This window comes from Scyliorhinus torazame, chromosome 16 (assembly GCF_047496885.1).
Source record: "Scyliorhinus torazame isolate Kashiwa2021f chromosome 16, sScyTor2.1, whole genome shotgun sequence".
Classification (NCBI taxonomy): Eukaryota; Metazoa; Chordata; class Chondrichthyes; order Carcharhiniformes; family Scyliorhinidae; genus Scyliorhinus; species Scyliorhinus torazame.
Genome location: NC_092722.1, coordinates 40,667,028 through 40,689,585, shown reverse-complemented (window position 1 = coordinate 40,689,585; position 22,558 = coordinate 40,667,028). Strand labels below are relative to the sequence as shown.

Genomic DNA, 22,558 nt, shown 5'->3' with positions numbered 1-22,558 from the left:
TTGAGCTGCTCGCAGAAAAATACTTTTCACTGTACCTCGGTACACATGACAATAAACAAATCCAATCCAATCAAATCCAATAGATAAATTGATCGATTTTTGGATTTTTTTCCCCATAAATTCATTTTTTTCAGTACCCAATTCATTTTTTTCCAATTACGGGGCAATTTAGCATGTTCAATCCACCTACCCTGCACATCTTAGGGTTGTGGGGGTGAGACCCACGCAAACACGGGGAGAATGTGCAACCTCCACACGGACAGTGACCCAGAGCCGGGATCGAACCTGGGACCTCGGCGCCGTGAGGCAGCAGTGCTAACCACTGTGCCACCGTGCTGCCCCTAGCTTTTTGGACTTTTAAGGGAAATGGGGATCAGTCAGGAAGGTCACCGTTAAATGGCAGAGCAGGCTCGGAAGGCCTGCATGGCGTACCCCTGCTGCTATTCCTTGTGAATCTGCATTTACTTTAGAAAATAGACAGCCTTCCCTTGGCATTGGAGCTGCTTTTTATGTCTGTGAGGGTGTCAGTATATTAATGGCAGATCATTCTGCCGTACGACCATAGGAATGAGGCCATTCGGCCCATCGAGTCTGCTCCGCCATTCAATCATGGTTGATATGCTTCTCATCCCCATTCTCCTGCCTTCTCCCCATAACCCCTGATCCCCTTATTAATCAAGAATCTATCTATCTCGCCATCGTTTCCACCCCACTGACCAGGATAACCTGACGGATGAGATGTATTTCCCCCCCCTCCCCCCCTCTTGCTGGCCGCGGGTCGGCGGGGGCGATTTAATGTTTTGGAGGCAGCGAGTGGAGAGAGAAATTAATTTAATCCGTTGATGCGTTTCTGTGTTTCCTTTCTTCTTTTTTTGTTTGTTGTAAAGTATGGACTGTTTGTGTCTCGCTGTGCGGATGGACGGTGCTGGCGCACACTCCCGCTGGCGCGCACAGTCCCTGGGGCAACCCCCACCCCAAAGAGCCAGAGGACGTCGGGGGGGGGGGGGGGGGCAGCTCCAGCCGGCCTCTCCGCTTCGGGTCCGACGCAGGCAGCGAGAGAGCGGGCTGTAAATTTATTTGTGTAAATGCGGAGATCATGTCTCGTACCTCAGGTTGTTCTGAATCTCCAAAACGAAATGAAATAAATGTTTTTATTACTGTAAAAAAAAATCTATCTATCTGTCTTAAAGACACTCAGTGATTTGGCTTCCACAGCCTAATGTGGCAAAGAGTCCCACAGATTCACCACCCTCTGGCTGAAGAAATTCCTCCTCATCTCGGGATCTATTCTTTCTACCAAAGTGCATAACCTCACATCTGCCACTTCTTTGCCCACTCTCCGAGCCTGTCCAAATCTTTCTGCCGACCGCCTGCTTCCACAACACTACCTGTCCCTCTGCATGTCTTTGTACCATCTGCAAACTTAGCAACAGTGCCTCAGTTCCTTCTTCCAGATCGTTAATGTATATTGTGAAAAGTTGTGGTCCCAACACCGACCCCTGAGGCACACCACTAGCCACCAGCTGCCATCCTGAAAAAGACCCCATTATCCCTACTCTCTGCCTTCTGCCAGTCAGCCAATCCTCTATCCATGCCAGTATCTTACCCTTAGCATCATGGGCTCTTAACTTATTTAACAGTCTCCTATGCGGCACCTTGTCAATGGCCTTCAGGAAATCTAAATAGATCACGTCCAGTGGTTCTCCTCTGTCTAACTTCCTAGTTACCTCCTCAAAGAATTCTAACAGATTTGTCAGATATGACCTCCCCTTGACAAAGCCTTGCTGACTCAGTCCTATTTTATCATGCATTTCCAAGTACTCAGCAATCTCATCTTTAATAATGGACTCTGGGTAGCACGATGGATCAGTGGGTTAGCCCTGTTGCCTCACGGTGCCGAGGTCCCAGGTTCGATCCCGGCTCTGGGTTATTGTCTGTGTGGAGTTTGCACATTCTCCCTTTGTTTGCGTGGGTTTTGCCCCCACAATCCATAGATGTGCAGGGTAGGTGAATTGACCACGTTAAATTGCCCCTTAATTGGAAAAAATTTATTGGGTATTCTAAATTTATTTGTTTTAAAAAATTGACTCTAAAATCTTACCAATGACCGAAATCAGGCTAACCGGCCTATAATTTCCCATCTTCTGCCTCCCCCCCTTCTTAAATATGGGTGTTACATTAGCCATTTTCCAGTTCTCTGAGACCCTCATTGCCTCCAGTGATTCCTGAATGATCACCACCAATGCCTCCACAATCTCCTCAGCTATCTCCTTTAGAACCCTGGGGCATAGTGCATCCGGGCCAGGTGATTTATCCACCTTCAGAACTTTCAGTTTCCCCAGAACCTTCTCCTTAGTGATGGCCACTGCACTTACCTCTGCCTCCTGATTCTCCTAAAGCTCTGGTATCCCCACCGGTGTCTTCCACTGTGAAGACTGATGCAAAGTAACTATTCGGTTCCTCTGCATTTCTTTGTTTCCTATTTCTACTTCTCCGGCCACATTTTCCAGTGGTCCAATGTCCATGCTTGCCTCTGTCTTAACTTTTATATGTTGAAAAAAAACTCTTGCTATCTTCTTTTATATTATTATACTCATGCTTCATCTTCTCCCCCCTTATTGCTTTTTTAGTTGTCCTCTGCTCGCTTTTAAAGGCTTCCCAATCCTCTGGCTTCCCACTATTCCTCGCCAACTTGTATGCTTTTTCGTGTGCTTTTCTGCTGTCCTTGACTTCCCTCATCAGCCATGGATGCCTCCTCCTCACCTCAGCATGTTTCCTCCCCACTGCCATTGCTGCTCCACTGTCTTCCCTGCTAGCCTGCCTGTCCAATCAGCTCTGGTCAGCTCCTCCCTCATGTTTTTGTAGTTACCCTTATTTAATTGTAATACCATTACATCTTATTCCAGCTTCTCCCTCTTAAACTGCGGGGTAAATTCGATCATATTGTGGTCACTGCCCACTAAGTGTTCCTTCAACTTAAGTACCCTTCGCAAGTTGCCTCATTACGCATCACCAAATCCAGAATTGCCTGCTCCCTAGTGGGCTCTACCACAAGCAGCCCACCAGCATATTGAAGTCCCCCATGATTATTGTAATATTGCCTTATATGCCTTTTCTATCTCCTGATTTATTTTCTGCCCCACATCCTGACTACTGCTAGGAGGCCTGTACATAACTCCCATCAGGGTATTTTTTCCTTTGCGATTCCTCAACTCTACCCACAGAGATTCTATGCCTTCTGATCCCATATCGCTCCTTGCTACCGATTTAATGTCATTCCTTACCAACAAGCAACCCCGCCCCCTTTGCCCATCTGCCTGTCCTTTCAATAGGGCACATACGCTTGGATATTTAGATCCCAGCCCTGATCCCCTTGCAGCCACGTCTCTGTGATGCCCACAACATCGTTCCGGCCGGTTTCTCATTGCGCAACAAGCTCATTTACCTATTTCCATATACTGCGTGCATTTAGGTATAACACCGTCCGTCCTGCATTGACCACACCCCCTTCTCATATTTGTCCCCCCTTCCGCTCTGCCTGAAGTTAGATTCCTGCCACCTTCTATACACTCTGTTCTATTACGTGGTCTGGAGACTTTAATAAACTCTCCTGAGCCCCCAGCCCCATTAACTAGTTTAAAGTTTTCATCATTAACCTGCACTTCTACCTTATCCTTTCACCTTCTCCTTTAACCATGATTTTCTAATTCTCCAAACAACTGAATCCTCCCCCCCCACTATTTAGTTTAAAGCCCGAGTTATGCAATTTGCCAGGACTCTGGTCCCTGCATGATTTAGATGAAGTCCGTCCCATCGGAACAGGTCCCCTCTTCCCGAGTACTGGTGCCAATGTCCCATGAATTCAAATCCATTTCTCCCACACCAATCTTTGAGCCACATATGGGGAAGCACGGTGGCACAGTGGTTAGCACTGCAGCCTCACAGCAGCACCAGGGACCCAGGTCCAATTCCAGCCTTGGGTGACAGTCTGTGTGGAGTCTGCACGTTCTCCCCGTGTCTGCGTGAGTTTCCTCCGGGTGCTCCGGTTTCCTCCCACAGTCCAAAGATGTGCAGGGTAGGTGGATTGGCCATGCTAAAATTGGCCCTTAATGTCAGGGATGCGTAGGTTAGATGAATGGGTTATTGGGATGGTGCGGGGAAGTGGTCATGGATGGGTGGAGTGCTCTTACAGAGGGTCGGTGCAGACTTGATGGGTTGAATGGCCTCCTTCTGCACTGTAGGGATTCTGTGGTTCTCACAAAGGAGAGAGGGAGCTGGCTATTTGCCAGTCTTTACAATCAGTGTGCACAGGCTTGATGGGCCGAATGGTCTCCTCTGTGCTGTAAGATTCCATGAGTTATTATTATTATTATATCTTATTATTAACAGGATCTCGGTCAGTTTTTGAAACCCAAACCAGGACACGGAGCTTTTCTTTTTTGACCTAGTTTACCGACTTGTTCTGTCTCATATCTCTCAGCCCAGTGTCCCAGCTATCCCCTGTTTATATGGGCTCATGGACAATTAATACCCACCTCCTGTTGCTCTTAACCTTAGCAATGTAATTGACATGACATGAACACTTACACGTGTGGCTCGCTTTGGTTATTTCTCTGAACAGGCAGTTTAATGATGTACCTTCCCGATAAGGCTGAGCATTTCATTTTGTTTCACTGAAAGGTTGTTGGAAATTCTTTCCCTTTGTTGTTTCCTCTTCAAATACCAGTTTGATTTTATTGGCACAGCATCTTCCAGACACTGTAAACCCCCAGAGACTAGCAGTAATTGTCCGGGCCTGTGATTTGTCTCACGGTATCAGGGCAGCTACTTAATGCTTGCTACACTCTTGAGGTGATTCTGCCTGCCTCTGATCTTCGTCATTATCATCATGGCCTTGTTCTTCTCTTGGTACTGTTGAGCTGCCAGAGACAGGGTTCACTGAGCAACATTTTTAATGAAGTGTTATGTTTTCATGTTGTTTTGCCTCTTTAGTCCACCTCTCGGTAGCTTTCTCTGCTCTGCTGGTGGCATCTTATGCTGTTTCTTGTTGGCTCATTATCTTCTTCCTAATTGGGTTCCTGCCCCTGCCTAATGAATTGTTGATGGTATCACTTATGCATTCCTTAAAGCTATCAGTTAATAGTGTTAAAAATAGCCAGTATATCTCGTGCTGAATAGTCTTGGTGTTAAGTGCAGTGCAGCAAGAAACAGATTTGAATCTGAGAGTTTACCAAATATCCTAATGCTGACAACATGAGGGAATGAAGTCAGAGACAGCAATTGGAAACACTGCAAGGCACAATTGCCATGGCGAGTGAATCAATGAACAATATTTGTATTCATGGAACAACTTCTCACAGTGAAACATTTCAAAAACACTTCACAGAATCGGCAGCTACAAGCGGCATCCGCAAGATGCACACCAGCAACTGGCCAAGCCGCACTCCTTCAACGGCACCTTCAACTGGCCAAGCCGCACTCCTTCAACGGCACCTTCCAAACCCTCGACCACTACCATCTAGAACAGTCATTTCCAAACTCAGGGTTGCGACCCGTGGGTGGGTGTCGGGAGGGTCGCGGAGCGATCGGTCGCAGCATTCCAATCACTGGAAGATGTGTCCCGCGGTCACTTTCAAGAATGCCGGCCCTCCCATGCATGCGTGCACCCTTAGCTGGATGTAACAGCGCAGGCCCGGGCCCCAGCTGGGCAGACCACCTCCTCCGTGCCACTGGCCCAGGAGCAGATTTTATTTTTGATCGATTTGTGTGCCCGCCAGAAGCGGTGGTAGAGAGCAGGTCACGAGTGTGGTACACTGGCTGTCATGTTGGGTGTTCTGATGCACAAATGATCCAACACGGCTGTAGATGGTACAACTCTGTTTTATTGTCTAATCAACGGTAACAACTAACTACTGGCTTGGGTACGTGCTTCACCAGCTAACCTGTGGACCCAGCCCTATCACTATCTTAGTGAGGCACTCAGCACATGATCTATGTCTGAGTGGCGCGCTGTGAGCTCTGTGCTCTGAGCTATCTCCTGGTAGAATGAGCGGGAACTGCGGTGTTCCCTGTTTTATAGTGCGTGTGCTCTCACTCGTGATTGGCTGCGATGTTATATGTGTGCTGGTTGTCCAACTGCCTATCCATTAGTGTGCGTGTGATTGCACCATGATATGCTGATCTGGATATCATGACACTGGCGTCATGAACTCTGGCCGCGAAATTACTGAGGAGAACCCGCTGTTTTGGGCTGGCCACTCGGCCCATCCGGGCCTGAGAATAGCAGGGGTGCCGGAGAATCGCCATTTTGGGTGTCTCGGGCGATTCTCCGGCCTGCGGCCCGCGGAACTCGACGGGGCCGTTCCCGCCGCTAGGGAGAATCGCGGGAGGGCGTCGGACCGGCGTCGCGGGAAATTTTGGCGGCCCAGGCGATTCTTCCAACCGGCGCGGGAGTGGAGAATCGCGCCCGATGTGTCTGCATGGACCTAGCGGAGTCGAACAGCCTCCCAAACCCCCTTCCAATATTTCAATGACCAAAAATGTTCAGCGGAGTTGAAAATGAGCAATTATTTTTAATGACTCTATGATTTTTCTCCCGCATTGCTCAAAGCGCCGTCCGGGTGATTAATCTTAAAATGCTGGAGGCTCCGTCGCATTCCTGTATGGTGAACAACCCTAACAGGCAGGAGCAGTGACGAGAGCTTACTGATTTTCAAGCAGGTTAGTCATTGCTCAATGAGAGTACAGTCGCTTCCACACAAGGCCCTGGTTGCCAAGGGGACCAGGTATCGGCTGCTCTCGCTTCACCTCGTTCTCCTCTCAAATGAATGGCCTATCACACAGGGCACCATTCAGCTATAATTACTCAACGAACATTGGTGTCTTAGCATTTTTCTTTTGGGTGTTCTCCGTTCTCTCTCTTAGAAAGCTTTAACTTATAAATACCCAAGAATAAGGCTTTTAGTGTTCAAAGTCATTGATGTAGTGATCTGTATATCTGTGTATATACACACAAGGGGTCAATGTAGATGCAATACAACTGAGCAATCACTGGAGGGAGCACGGGAGAGGTATAAATACAGACAAACAGGAAGTCAGCACACACTTCAGAGGACGGCAGCTGGTGAGCAGGACACGGACAGGCAGCTCAGATGTAACATAGTATAAGTGCTGGAGAGAGAACAAACTCAAAATAAAGCATCTACTTCAACTGTAAGACTACGATCTTTATTCAGACACAAGGAATAACACAATTGATAGGTGGAGCGTCTGCTGCTGATGACAGCATGATCTTCAGTCTTCAAGTTAATCATTGTCACGGATATCAGGGCTCAGTATGAGTTAAAATAATTAACCGCACCAGGTTATCAGGGCCAGGAGCCTCCTAAAAGTTAATATTTATATATAAAGGTTTTGAGACATGCCCTTCGAACTTCTGATGTTACATTTTGTCACTCTGCTCCCTCGTCACCACCTCCATCCCCCGCATTGGTCAATGTCTGGACCTCGCCGTTCTCCTAGTCCCTGAGTTGAGCTGAGCTTCCCACTCCAAATACTCCCACTCCCACTCCAAATCACTGTGATTGATGCTCTGAAGCATCACCCATTTTCTCCCTCGCCTTTACCTTTGTTATTTCCAGACTCTGCTGTGTATCTCCTAACACGCGCCAAGTCCGTTCCCCGCCACCCCGCAACCCATCCTACACCCGTCGGCTTCTAGTCCGACACCGCCCCACGTTTAAAATTCTCGCCCTTATTTTCAGATCCCTGGCCCCTCTGAAACCTCTTCCCTGCTCCAGCTCTAAGATCTCTGAGCTGACACACTCCTGAATTCCTACACTGCACCATTGGCAGCCGGGCCTTCAGCTGCCTGGGGTTCTAGGGTTCGGAAAGCCCTCACTAAACCTTCTCCCTCTCCTCCTTTCGGATGCTCCTTAATGAACTACCTCCTTGACCCAAACCGATGATCACCTGTCCTGATATCCCCTTATTTGGCTTTGTGACAAATTTGATCAGATTATGCTCCCACAAAGCACCTTGGGCATTTTACTTCAGTAAAGTTGTTTTATAATCCAAGTTGTTTCACACCTAAAACAAAGTTTTAAAAAATGAGAAAATGGTTGCTGCATTCCCTTAAATAGTTTCGTCTTTGGGACTTGGCTTCAATTCCAACTTTATGTCGTGCGTTTCTCAACTGATGTGATGAATGTTATGTTCCATTCACCCGTCAGCCATGTCGCTGACCTATATTCGATCCTGATCTACCCAATATCTCAACAGTAAAATTCTCATTGTTGTGTGCAATGCATCCGTGGTCCCTCCCCACCCTATTCTTGTAACCAGCCCCACCCCCCTCTCCAATTGCGGCCACTTCTACATTCTGGGTTCCTTCACCCCACCAATGGCAGTCATACCTTCAGTTGCCTCGGCCCTAAGCTCTGTATTTCTCTCCCTTAAACTTTCCACCTCCTTTTCTTCCTTTCTGATGCTCCTTAAAACTTACCTCGTTGACCAAGTATTCCTTCCATGGGTTGGAGTCAATAGGTTTGCCTGGTTACGCTCTTGCCTTGGGTAAATTGCCTTGGGACATGTCGCTTTATTAAAACGCGCTTTGTAAGTTGCAAGTTGTTGTTAGAGTCCTCTGTGAAATGAGTTGGGCAGTGCCAATCCAGTTCCTATACAGTAAGGTTCGAATGTATAAAAGTGTCCCAAGGTTGGCAACCAACCTTAAACCAATGTATTTCAGATTGGTTTAAGGTTGGTTGGCGTGAGAAGTGGAAAGGATGGTACACTGATGCAGTAAGGTGTGCTGCACAGAGCTTGGGGCTGTGGTACGCTGTTGGGAAGGTGAGGGAAGCATTGAAAGGACCATCCAGGTGTGATGAGGGGGCGGAGAACCCCAATGATGCCAAAAACGGGGGCGGTGCTGCTTTTGCGATGCTCCGCCCCCCGAAAAGTCCCCCGGGCCACGTATGCACAACCTCAGGCCATTGCCTGAGGCCAACCACGCGATGCTCCGTCCCCGACCGGCCGAGTTCCCGACTCTCATGGCCTCATCCGTCGTGAACTTACCTTGGCGGCTGCGGACTCAGTCTGGCACCGCCACAGTCGGGGGAGGGCTGATCCGCAGGCAGGGGGGGCTTTATTTGGGGCTGGGGGCACTGTAGGTGGGCAGTCGAGAGCACGCGAGCGGCCAAAGGGGGACACTATGTTTGCAGTCCGAGTCCGCGGACTGAGTCTGCCATGAAGCACGGCGCGGCCGCTGCAGGCTGCCGCTGTGCGCATGTGCGGCCACGGACCAGGAAATGCTCAGGGCCTTATCGGCAGCTAAAGCTGGGAGCTCTACGCTGCCTCCCTGCTAGCCCCCAGCAAAACAACGATTCAGTGGCCGTTTTGTGCCAGTTTTGCGGCAGTTTTCCACCATTGTTTTCATGCCGGAATCTCCAAAACGGAGAATCCAGTCCCCTGTTACTGGTCATGGGGTTCTGTGGGTTCACAATAGCGCCAACAGCACGAATTTGATTCCTCCTCTGGCTGAGGTAGGCCAATGGGATCCTGCTCCTGAGAGCAAAAGGCAATGGCAAACCGACACTGGAAGACATGGCTCAGGAAAAAGCATCAGCAAACAATAAACCAAAGATCTGCCTTCAGTCAGAGCACACGTTTGCCCCTGTGTCCAATCCTTATAAAACACCATGAACTATGTCCCGGGAGATCTGCTGGCATCCAGGGAAGATTTTAATCAGATTTTAAGACCTTCATTTCATCATTCTAATACCAGCAAAAGCAGATTATCCAGTCATTCGTAACATTCCATTGTGAGTAAGTGCGAGGCATTGCGATATAGCAATCCCGAGACCCAGGTTAATGCTCTGGGGACCCGGGTTCAAATTCCGGGTCAAAATCCTGCAACTCGCTTCCTAACAGTACTGTAGGAAAAACCTCACCACAAGGACTCAAGAAGGTGCCCCTGCACGTTGTCAATTAAGGGCATTTAGGGATGAGCATAAATGCCGACCTTGCCAGCAATGCCCATGTCCAATGATTTAAAGACAATTCCCTAAATGCTTCACATAACGAGAAGTACTTTCCATTGACTGCTGTTTCAGAGACTAACATGGCAATTACGCCCACTGCCATTTTCTTTATTACTTATTGGATGTGGGCAGCACTAGCTGGGCAAGAATTATTATTTTTTTAAATTTAGAGTACCCAATTCATTTTTTCCAAATAAGGGTCAATCCACCTAGCCTGCAAATCTTTGGGTTGTGGGGGCGAAACCCACACAAACACGGGGAGAGTGTGCAAACTCCACACGGATAGTGACCCAGAGCCGGGATCGAACCTGGGACCTCGGTGCCGTGAGACAGCAGTGATAACCACTGTGCCACCGTACTTCCCTGCTGGGCAGGAATTTAATGCCCATCGCTAATTGCCTTGAACGGAGCAGTTTGCTCGGCCATTTATGAGTCGACCACATTGCTGATGGAGATGGAGAAAAACTGGAATTACAAGTGTAATGATGACCATGAAACCATTGTCGATTGTTGTAAAGGAAAATACATCTGGTTCACTCATGTCATTTAGGGAAGGAAATCTGCCGTACTTCCCTGGCCTGGCCTACATGTTGACTCTTAAATGGCCGAGCAAACTGCTCAGTTCAAGGGCAATTAGGGGTGGGCATTAAATTCTTGCCCAGCTAGTGATGCCCACATCCAATAACAATAAAAAAAATGACTGTGCGGTGTTACTGCCAAGTTAGCCTATGAAACAGCAGTCAATGAAAAACACTTCCTGTCATGTGAAGCACTTGGAGAATTGTTTTTAATTCATTGGACATTGCTGGCAAGGTCAGCATTTATTTATTTATTTAAAATTTAGAGTACCCAATTAATCTTTTCCAATTAAAGGGCAATTTAGCGTGGTCAATCCACCTACCCTGTACATCTTTGGGTTGTGGGGGCGAAACCCACACAAACATGGGGAGAATGTGCAAACTCCACACGGACAGTGACCCATAGCCGGGATTGAACCTGGAAGCTCGGCGCCGTGAGGCAGCAGTGCCACTCACTGCGCCACCATGCTGCCTAAGGTCAGCATTTATGCTCATCCCTAATTGCCCTTAATTGAGCCTTCTTGAGCCGCTGCAGTCCTTGTGGTGAGGTTGCTCCTGCAGTACTGTCAAGAAGGGAGTTGCAGGATTTTGACCCAGCGACAATAGCGACATAGTTCCAAGTCAGGGTGGCGTGTGACTTGGAGGGAACCTTGGAAATGAGGGCATGTCCCCATGTGTGGGCTGCTCTTGTGCGAGATGTCATGGTATGAGGCCTAGTGTTGGTGTCGGGCCTGTTCTGCGGTGTGAGGTCTGTGCTATGGGGCCTGAGTGAGGCCTGCATGTTAACGACCTGATTCGGGCATGATGTGAGCTCCATTAAAATGACCTGTTTCTCATTTGCAGGCATGGATTGATGCAGGAAAGTGAGAGATTGGGGCAGCTATGTTATGCACAACAGGGCTCATTGGGACATAATCACACTGGGGAGAATGTTCTAGGAGACCCAGAGGATGAAACCAGCAGAAAATACAAAGCAGGAAGGGTGAGTACAGTGAGGCTAGGGCTGAGCCAGCCTAACCTGAGCCGCTATCACCAAATACACAGCAGAATTTCACAGCTTCACAGATTATTTTGCAATTTATCTATTGCTCGTGGAGGCCAACAGACGTAAAGAAAGAAAGTTTAGATGATGCGGCAGAAGTGCTGTCACATAATTTCTGATGCACTAACATTTTGCCACCCATTTTCCCCCTTCTCCTGAAGGCACTGATTCGTACTGGTGTAGAGTTCCACTGGTGTCGGGCACTCTCTGGTACCTCACCGAGGAGGCCATTCTTCATTTGTGAGCCTAAACAGTGAGTAGTGCCAGGGTATTTAACTATTGGGGCCAAGCTGATCCTTGACAATCTGTGCGGGGTGTGATCCTGCCAGTTAAGCCCGCCACACAACACCACTCGCCCACTCCACTGATGTCACAAATTCCGCCCCTCCAATTTGAGCCTCTCGCCCATCCCCAGCTTCCACCACCCCATCATCGGCTGCCTAGGCCCGAAGAACCCTTTAAGATGCTCCAATGCCTCATTGACCAGGTTCCTGCTCCATTATCCTAAAACATGGCTCAGTGTCAAATTTTGCCTGAAAATGCCATTGGGACATTTTACTATCTTAAAGGCTCTATATCAATGTACATTGCTATTGTCGGTCAGGGAAAGAGCCTGAAGGAGTGCGCATGTAGTTTGGTGCATGGAGGGGGCACCCCCTTGCCAGAGACCCCAGTAATACCGGCATAAGATGTCCAGCCCTTTGGGGGGTGGGGGGGGGGGGCATACCATCAATCACCCTTCCACCTTGAGGAAAGCAATGGTTGTTATCTTCAGTGTTCAGTGTGTAGACAAATTGTTTCCACATTTTTTTCCATTCTACCCTGATTTTTGGGGGAGCAAAGACCCCCCCCCCCCAAATAAGAACATAGCCCACTCCCGATGGAGACCCTCAAAATGTGCTCAGTACCTGTAGAAAGGTAGCACAAGGTGAGTCATCACCTTCGGCAGCTGAATACCGGGCAAATAGGAGCTGGAAAAATTGTCCCATTATTCTGTTTTGTTCCATTCATGAATAATTTTGGTTCAGTAGCGAGTAATAAGCGTTTGTTTGGTCAGGTACTGAAAATATGAGTTGCATTATTTTAATTCAGGTTGGGGAGTGATACAATCGGGAAGAAAGTGATGCACAGTTGGAGGAGATGGGGGAGAATGACGCACAGTCGGGGGGATGGGGAGAGTGACACGCAGTCAGGGAGAGAGTGACTCACAGTTAGGGGGGAGAGTGACGCACAGTCTGGGCAGGAAGAGTGACGCACAGTCGGGGCAGAGTGGTGCACAGTCGGGGGGGGCAGGGTGGCGCAGAGTTGGGCGGGCAGAATGACGGGGGAGAGTGACGCAGAGTCGGGGGGGGGAAGTGACTCATAGTCGGGGGGGGGGGGGGAAGAGTGACGCACAGTCTGGGCGGGAAGAGTGATGCACAGTCGGGGAACAGGGAACTACAATCGGTGTGGAGCGAACGCAGTCGGGGCGGAGAGTGACGCACAGTCAGGGGGGAGAGTGACGCACAGTGGGGGAGGAGACTGACTGCACAGTCGGGGGGGAGAGTGACGCACAGTCGGAGGGGGGGAGAGTGACGCACAGTCGGGGATGGAGTGTGACGCACAGTCAGGAGTGAAGAGTGATGGACAGTCAGAGGGAAGACTGATTTGCAGTCAGGTGGAGAGTGACTTTCAGTCGGGGGAGGGAAGAGTGACAGACGGTCGGGGGGGGGGGAGAGTGATGTACAGTCGGGGAGAGTGACACATAGTCAGGGGGGAAGAGTGACATACATTCAGGGTGAGTGACACACAGTTTTAAAAAATAAATTTAGAGTACCCAATTATCTTTTTCCAATTAAGGGGCAATTTAGTGTGGCCAATCCACCTAGCCTGCACATCTTTGTGTTGTGGGGGTGAAACCCATGCAGACACGGGGAGAATGTGCAAACTCTACACGGACAGTGACCCAGGGCCGGGATTCGAACCGGGTCCTTAGCGCCGTAGGCAGCAGTGCTAACCATTGTGCCGCCTCTAGTATGACACACAGTTGGGGAGAGAGTGGCGCCCAGTCGGAGGGGAGAGTGATGCACAGTCGGGGAGGGGAGAGTGACGCAGTCAGGGGCCAGAGTGATGCACAGTCAGAGGGATGTACAGTCAGGGGGAGAGTGACGTATAGTCAGAGGGAGAGTGACAAACAATCAGGGGGAGAGAGTCACGAACAGTCGGGAGGGAAAGAATGACACACAGTCGGTGGGGAAAGAGTGATGCACAATCGGGGGAAGTGTGACGCGCAGTAAGGGAGGGGAGAGTGATGCACAGTCGTGGAGGGGAGAGTGATGCACAGTCGAAGGAGGGGAGAGTGACGCACAGTCGGGGGAGAGGAGAGTGATGCACAGTCGAAGGAGGGGAGAGTGATGCACAGTCGGGGAGGGGAGAGTGATGCACAGTCGAAGGAGGGGAGAGTGATGCACAGTCGGGGGAGAGGAGAGTGATGCACAGTCGAAGGAGGGGAGAGTGATGCACAGTCGGGGCAGAGGAGAGTGATGCACAGTCGAAGGAGGGGAGACTGACGTCAGTCGGGGGAGAGGAGAGTGATGCAGTCAGGGGGCAGCAATGCACAGTTAAGTGTTTTAGTATGATTGGAAAGATCATGCTAACCAGATTACTACATGGTCAGCAGGAACTAATAACCAACACTGAAAGCACTTTAACAATGCTGCATTCTTACAGTGTTAAAGCAGCCTGATATGGGGATAGACTGATAAACAACAGATTGATAGATACATAGTGGGACTGGAGATGATAGGTGAATAGAGACAGAGATAGATAGCTAAAGAAGCACAGAGATAGAACAGACGTCAATAGTGATTCAGCATTGAACATACAAAATAACAATAGTTTGTATATTTTGGTGATACATGGAAGGAATAAATGTTAGACCTCTCTATTAATCTTGGAGCATTATTTTCACTTTTGATGCTTGCAGTAGACTGAGATTTGTAGTTGGGCAGCAAACCTGCCAACTTACCCAAACTTTCCATTAACGTTAGCTCTTTCTGCTGCTCGGTATTCCTCTCTCAAAAACAGTTCAACGTTTGGTTCAATTCTGTTTGTGGGACCTTGTTGCATACAAGATGGCTGCCATGCAACATCAGTACTGCACCTCAAACCAATGTTAGATGGCGTACTGATGGATATTTCTGAGCAATGTGCAATGAGGCTGCATAATGGCAAATCCTTTTTTCTTTTTTAAATCTTGCACCCAGGGACCAATGGAATCAATGAAGGCGTTTGGCGGAAAAGATCTCGGTTTCCACGAGACCCACTCCCCGCGTCCACGGGGAGACTCCGAGGAGACACTGTCCAGACCAGCATGCAGCTCTCTCCAAACCTTCACTGGGATAGACGTTACCAATACGTAGGACAGAGCTGGGCACTGGGGATAGCCGGAGGGAGTTAACAGACAAAGAGAAACCTTTCAAAATAATCAGCCCCTTCAGGACGTCGGAAGGAAAATGGAGGACTTTTCAACCAACTGGAAGGAGGTTAATTTTTTTAAAAAATCTTGCTGACTCGGTCGCTGTTGGCTCCAACTGGCTACATGCGGCCTCTTTGGGAAGGCTGGTGAGCGCTGACTGCCCGGTGGAAAGCTGCCTCTGACTATAGGATGAGTCCATGTCACCATTGGTTTACTGTGCCTCGGGGTGAGGGGGTTTGGTTCCATTCTGAAAACAGCTGTCTAATGTTGAAGGTGTTTATCGCCGAATGGGCTTAACTGAATGTAGCACATTGTCCTTACTCCAGCGACTGTCCAGCAAACGCACCTTTTCTTTTGTTTAGATCCAGGTGAGCTAACTGTGCTCCTAAAAGATAGGATTACATAATCAGAGTTAAACCGCCCATCCACACATTAATCCGGGGATCCTGGGGCGGGATCTCGAAACAGCTAGATCCAGGAGACAGGCATGACATTCCACTAACTCGGGAGAACTATACCGCATGACCAGCAATACCGCTCGACATCTGCAAAAATCATCAGCAATGTTTAGAGGGAGCTTTAATTTACTTCACTACCTTTCCTCTTTTCATATAAAAGAGTTTTACTCTTGCCAGATATTCCCGTTAAGTCTCCCATTTTGTTTTCAAATGTCAACATTATTGCTGCCGAAGCAGTGGAGTCCTCATTCTTGCCTCTTGCAATGATGTGGGTTCTACAGGAATTGTCCCAAAGTCCCTCCACGGCAAACGGAGGCTGCGGTGGGCCTGCAAACCAGCCTGAGGGCTGCTCCCCAGCTGACTGACCTGGGAGGCCGCACTAAGGTTAGGGTTGCAGCTTTCATCGCCTGTAAGGTGACCTCCCAGAGCTATTGCTGGTGGGGGAAGGGGGGGCAAACGGGACAATTTTGAACATAATAGTGACTGACTCAAGTCACTCACATTCAGTGAGTTGAACCTAACCATTAATGGGATTGGCCATCATATGCCAAATATTGATACACAAATATTATTGGATTCCAGTCTGTTGCAAAGTGAGACATGTACCCATTTGGGCTATTGGCTCGGACTGTTCAAAGTTGGCGACTTGAGCTGAATTTGATAGACTGAGCCTCCTCCAATTCCCTAAAGGGTAAAATGAGCTATACAGGCCAGGGAGATCCCAGGTTCAAACACTGTGTGCTATCGTAGTTGAGCTCAACTAGCCCAGCATCAGTTGGCCCATGGCCCATTTTACACTGTGGAACACAATGAGAATTACCCCCAGTAAGTGCTCAGAGGTACAACCCCAGAGAATATGGGTAAAGTGATGAATAACAGCCACAATATATTTGAGCTGGTTGAATGTATTCAGTTTGCCATATTCCCTGTATTTTCTTGGTTAAAGAGAGCAGTAGGTTCTGATAAAGATTAGGACAGTTAAACATCAAAGTGAGTTCTACCTTATAGAACAGGTTATGTTTTCTGAACAATCATACACGCTAACCAGGGGAAGATCCAAGTTCTACTTGTGCATTGATTGTAGCTCATTGAGTGATGTCATAGCCAAGGAGGCCAGTCAGCCTATTGTGCCTAGGGCGACAGAGTGAGCTACGTGGCCAAGTCAAACTCTGATCTTTCCCCAGAGCTCTACAATGTTCTTCCCTTTCAGGTATATATCCAATGGCCTTTAGAAACAGGAAGAAGTCTTACAACACCAGGTTAAAGTCCAACTGGTTTGTTTTGAATCACTAGCTTTCGGAGCGCTGCTCCTTCCTCAGGTGATTCACCTGATGAAGGAGCTGTGCTCCGAAAGCTAGTGATTCGAAACAAACCTGTTGGACTTTAACCTGGTGTTGTAAGACTTCTTACTGTGCTCACCCCAGTCCAATGCCGGCATCTCCACATCATGGCCTTTAGAAAGTTACTGTAGAAGCTGCTCTTTCAGATAGTGCGTTCCAAATCAAAACAACTCACTGTATTAAAGAACATTTGCCCAATCCATCCTCTACTTTTGCCAATTATCTTAAATCTGTCTCCTTTGGTTACCAATTTTAATTCCCCATCCCCACCCTTTAAGTGGAAACAATTTCTCCTCATTTACTCTTAGCAAAACCCTTCATAATGTTGATCCTCTCTATTAAATAAGAATCTTCTCTGCTCCAAGGAAAACAATCCCAGCTTCTCTCACCTCTCCGCATAGCTGAAGTCCCTCATCCCTGGTCGATTGCCTTGGCTATAGAATCTTGCCGATTCGGTTTGAGGGAGCACAGTCCACACACAGCACAAGGTTACACCACAGTGCTGTTGGACACGTTGACCTCACTCCCTTTGGGTGCTGGGTGACTGGAGATGGAGGATCCAAGCTGAAGTGAGTCATCCCAATTGGGGCTGGGAGTGCTGGTATTTGCTTGAGTCGCATGGTCAGATGCCAAAGCCGCAGCCGGGCAGTTGCGGAAACAGCGTTGTTGACCAGCGGGAGACCAGCTCGTGGCTGATCAGGAAGACGAGGAGGAGTGGCAGGCCACGCAACAACTGAGGGGCAGGGCAAGTTTCGGCAAAAGAAAAAGCTCGCAGAAAGCCATTCTGCAGTGGATCATTCTCCATGTGTTTGTGAAGGTGCAGTGTCATCAGTACTAATACAGTTTGACAAACTAACAAACCGCTCCAAATGGGTGCACACCTGGATTGTAGAATCAGAAGGTGTTTGAGCTGCCTGGCCAAGAGCAGCAGCCAGTCTGACACTACCCCCTTCTATATCAAGGACAAGCGTGACCTGTTTTTAACCTTTGGAGAATGTTAAACTAACTGTACTGATTTTATTTTGTATTCTGTGAATATTTGTTGAATAGAAAAAGGCAATGCTTTTTATTTTATTTTAAACGTACTCACAAAGATTTTGGTATCATTTTTACTTGTTACATTATTATGAATGTTTGACAGGAATCTAGGTTTTCAGTGTTGCCTTTGCTGTTTTTTCCTCTAATCCATTGCTGCTAATTATCCTGAAGGGAACTTAGTGATGGGGGAGAATTTTAACGCTCAGTGACCCTCTCACAGAGTAAAGGCCCGCAGGGATCGATTCCTTCATTTTTCCAAAGTTCACACAGCTCTGGGGTCTCCTCAGTGTCACTCGGGTCACCAGCTTAGGTTGGACATATTCCTGCAGGTGTCACCACACGTCGGCCCTCACGCCAACCCTCCCACTCTGCTGCCATTGGTCACCCAACCTGTCCACCCTCACAGTGCGCAGACTCCCTGCCAATTAGAAGGCAAAGAGTTTTTTTTTTAAATTTCCCCCATTGGATGATCAGTCAACCATTCAAAACAGATGTCTCCTTCCCCCATATCAACCAGTTTATAATTAGTAAACAAAAGTGTTCAAAGACATTTTTTTAAAAAATGCCTGTCCGATTTTTGGTTGGAATAATGTCCTGGATATCAGTGGCGGAATGAGTGCACAGCTCGTTTGGAGAGCCAGCGCCAACATGATGGGCCGAATGGCCTCCTTCTGTGCAGTGACCATTCTGTGATTGGGCAATTCTTGGAGACTCCAGGGCAACCTTGGAGCGTCAGCAGCCATCCGTGTAACTTGGACGTCACGGTGACGCAGTGGTTAGCACTGCAGCCTCACGGCGCCGAGGTCCCAGGTTTGATTCCGGCCCCGGGTCACTGTCCGTGTGGAGTTTGCACATTCTCCCCATGTCTGCGTGGGTTTCACCCCCACAACCCAATGATGTGCAGAGTAGGTGGATTGGCCACGCTAAATTGCCCCTTAGTTGGGAAAAAAAATTGGGTACTCTAAATTTATTTTTTAAAAGACATCCGTATAACTTACACCAATGATGTCCTGTGACGCTCAAACCTCCTGCAGTGTTGATGCTGACCCACTGAGGTGAAGCACCGAATGCTGGTCCAACAGGGGCTTTCTCGTTACAAGTTGCGTTTGCGGAAACATTTGCTCTAGTCACCATGGACTGGCGTTAAGTACATTCAGCGCGGCTTCCAGCACCACTGCTGTTTTACTGGGGAAAAAGATGAATGAAACCGCAATTCGCAGTCCTCAAAATACTGGTTGCAAATCACATAACCCAAAGCAATGAAGATTAGATTGCACTTTGTCAACTTTTGTGATTATAACTGGATGGGGCTTCGGAGGGCAAAATAAAAATAACAATCCAGATGCCCCACATCAGCCACTGCAAATGATCCTGAGGGTTTCCTCCTTTTGAGGTATGGCTATAGACATTGCTGATGCATTGATTTTGCCAAACAATCTTCATGATCTGATGTTCAAAATCGCTACACATAGCTACCAGAGCAGTCACTGTAACAGGAGTAGGCCACTCAGCCCCTCGAACCTGCTCCGACAATTCCATTCAATTGGCCTCAATTCCACCCTCCCACCTTTGACCCTGTAGATGGGCTTTGTCTTGACCCTGGCTCACGCTTTATCTAAACCAGGAGAGCTAACAGGGGCAGAGCAGACAATCCAGTATCTATTCTAACCTGCACCATACTTCATCAGGGAGATGGGCAAGCTTGGTGCTAACTCTGTGCAAAAGGGTTTCATTTACCATGATGACTCGTTTCAAGAACGTGCACAACAATTTGCCTTCATAATAAATTAAAGGTATCCTCCCCAGTGGTTCTGTTGATCCTGAGCAATCCAGACTGGGACATCCTGGCACTCGTTCCCAGTCTGCGTTCAGTGGATCTCGCCTGAAGCAGTTCCAATTTACAATTGGCCACAGTACCCGCTAACAGAGCGGGAGGAGAATCACTATCCATTAGCCTCCACTGCAAAGTGCTGACAGGGGGGGGACTTTGGGGTGAAGACAGTACCGGACACAGCTGTATTATCATAGTGCAGCCGAGTAACCTACCCGCATTCATTGGCTGAACGCAAGAGTGAAGAATGGCTGTGTGGACGAGGTGTTAGAGGACATCTGGTGCCCATGGAAACCGTACCACAGCAGGAGTCAGGAGAGGGGAGACAATGGCGGAAGGTTAAAGAGAATATTGGTTGGCTGGTATTTCCTGGGGCTTTATGACACTGGTGGAGCAAATGAAGGGACTCAGTGGTGCTGGTCTATTGGTGAAATGTAGTCATGTTCTGACCTAACTATTCTAATGTGCATTCATTACTTTGATATATGTGCAGTACTTCATGTAAATAAAAGATATATGAATACAAAGATACTGAATGGTGTTAGCCTCGTTACATTCAATTTTGATTCGAGGGGTGAGCTTGGGGTCAGCAACAAATTCATATGGCTCACCAAGTGAGGCCTGAGGCCTAGACTGCGTAACTCGGGTCTCGACTGCAGCCTGGAACTAAGCCTCCTGCCCAGACCAGCCGAATTACCATTGGGCTAACAGGTATGGGGCCGCCATTGGAGACCTACAGTCTGATCCCTCGCTTGGTCAGGTAAGAGCTGGAGGATGGTGGTGGGAGGGAGGAGTCCGGAGGGGATTGCAAATGGAGGTAAGTGAAGGAGGCCAGGGGCAAGGGAAGCCCCAGATAACCTAATCAAACCCACCTCTTGGATACTTAAATGTCCCTAAGCTGCAGGTGTCCAGCGATGTGCAGAAACAGTCAGAATGGTTGGTGAGTCCGTCGCTGCCTGTTTGATTTTCTCAATGCTTTTGCCATTACGATTTGCAATTTTAATTTACAATTATGTTTTAACCAAAAGAAAATGGAGCGTGAAAAATCTGGCAACCCGTTGGCGCCTGCTCAAACCCTCTGTCCATTTCAGATACTGCCTCATCTCTAAAGTCCTTGAACTGCGTTATCCCCCCTCACATCCATGCCCAGCTTTCTCCTCAGATCCATGTCTGACTCACTTCAGTCTTCATTCCTGCCACATCAAACCCTGATCAAAGTTACAAATGACATCCTCCGTGACAGTGACGTGATGCACTATGCCTCCTCCTTCTCTCTGCAGCTTTTGACGTGGCTAATCACCCCATCCTCCTCCAGTGACTCTCCTCATTTAACCCCAGCTTGGTGGGACTGCTCTTGCTAGGCCCCACTCAAAACCAGCCAATCATGGCCAAAATCATCTCCTGTCCCCACATTGTTTTCTGAGGAGTCCCTCCAAACTCATTGTGGCAACAACACCTTAGGATATGGGACCAGCTTCCACATTCAGAGTCATTGTGCCACGGGAGGAGGCCATTCAGCCCATCAGCTCCATGTACAGCAGTTCAGTAAGTCCTAGTCCCTTGTTCTATCGCCATCACCCTGCAAATTAATTTGTCTTATTTTTAAACAATTCTCTTTTGAAATTATTGATGATCTCTGCTTCCATCACCCCTGTAAACAGTGAGTTCCGGGCAATACAGGTTCAGGTCAGGTCTTCTCCACATCCATCTCTTCCCAAATTTGTGTCCCCTCATCCTTGTACCATCAGCTAATGGTACAAGCTTTAGTTTTCTACCTTATCTGAATCTGTCATTATTTTGTACACTTCTATCACAGAGTCCATCAACTTCCTTTCCACCAAAGAGAATAACCCAACTTTTCCAATAAAAGCAAAATACTGCGGATGCTGGAAATCTGAAATAAAACCAGAAAATGCCGGAAAAGCAACATCTATGGGGAGAAACAAAGTTAATGTTTCCGGTCTAATTGACCCTTCTAGACTCGAAACGTTAACTCTTGTTTCTCTCTCCACAGATGCTGCGAGACCTGCTGAGTTTATCCAGCATTTTCTGTTTTTATTTCTCCAACCTAGCCTTGCGCCTAAATTCCCTCATCCTTGGAATCATTCTGATAAATCTCCTCTTCACCCCATCAAGGACCGTCACATTGATTAAAAAATATATATATATATTTTATTAAAGTTTTCAAGCACAATTTTTCCTCCTTACAAATCAATCAAAAAAGATAACACAATAACTAATAGATAACATTATTTAAATAAAATAGTGAACTAACAAAGTAACAAAAAATAGTGCTCCCCTCCACCCCAACCAGAACAAAACAGGTGCCCCCCCCCCCCCCCCCCCTCAGGGCTGCTGCTGCTGACGATCTATTTTCCCTTAACGTTCCGCGAGATAGTCAAGGAACGGTTGCCACCGCCTGGAGAACCCCTGAACCGATCCTCTCAACGCAAACTTCATCCGTTCCAGTTTTATGAACCCTGCCATGTCGTTTATCCAGGCCTCCAAGCCGGGGGGGTTTCGCTTCCTTCCACATGAGTAAGATCCTTCGCCGAGCTACCAGGGACGCAAAGGCCAGAATATCGGCCTCTTTCGCCTCCTGCACTCCCGGCTCATCCGCTACCCCAAATATAGCTAACCCCCAGCCTGGCTTGACCCGGACCTTCACCACCTTTGAGATCACTCTTGCCACTCCCCTCCAGTACTCATCCAGTGCCGGACACGACCAAAACATATGTGTGTGGTTCGCCGGGCTTCCCCCGCACCTCCCGCACCTA

General features: G+C 48.2%; 1 protein-coding gene across 6 annotated transcripts in view; it reads left to right on the top strand.

The window, feature by feature from the left end:
* The window catches only part of kazna (kazrin, periplakin interacting protein a), a 798,970-nt gene extending 778,658 nt beyond the window's left edge, over positions 1–20,312 (top strand). For 5 of the 6 annotated variants that reach the window (XM_072478390.1, XM_072478389.1, XM_072478392.1 and 2 more), the window contains 3 exons: positions 11,459–11,597; positions 11,819–11,910; positions 14,903–20,312. In XM_072478390.1, coding sequence (XP_072334491.1) covers positions 11,459–11,597; positions 11,819–11,910; positions 14,903–14,921 — 250 coding nt within the window. In that variant the 3' untranslated portion in view covers positions 14,922–20,312. The remainder of the gene's footprint in view (positions 1–11,458; positions 11,598–11,818; positions 11,911–14,902) is intronic. The other variant, XM_072478391.1, reaches the window with a different exon arrangement.
* The last annotated feature ends 2,246 nt before the right edge of the window (positions 20,313–22,558 follow it).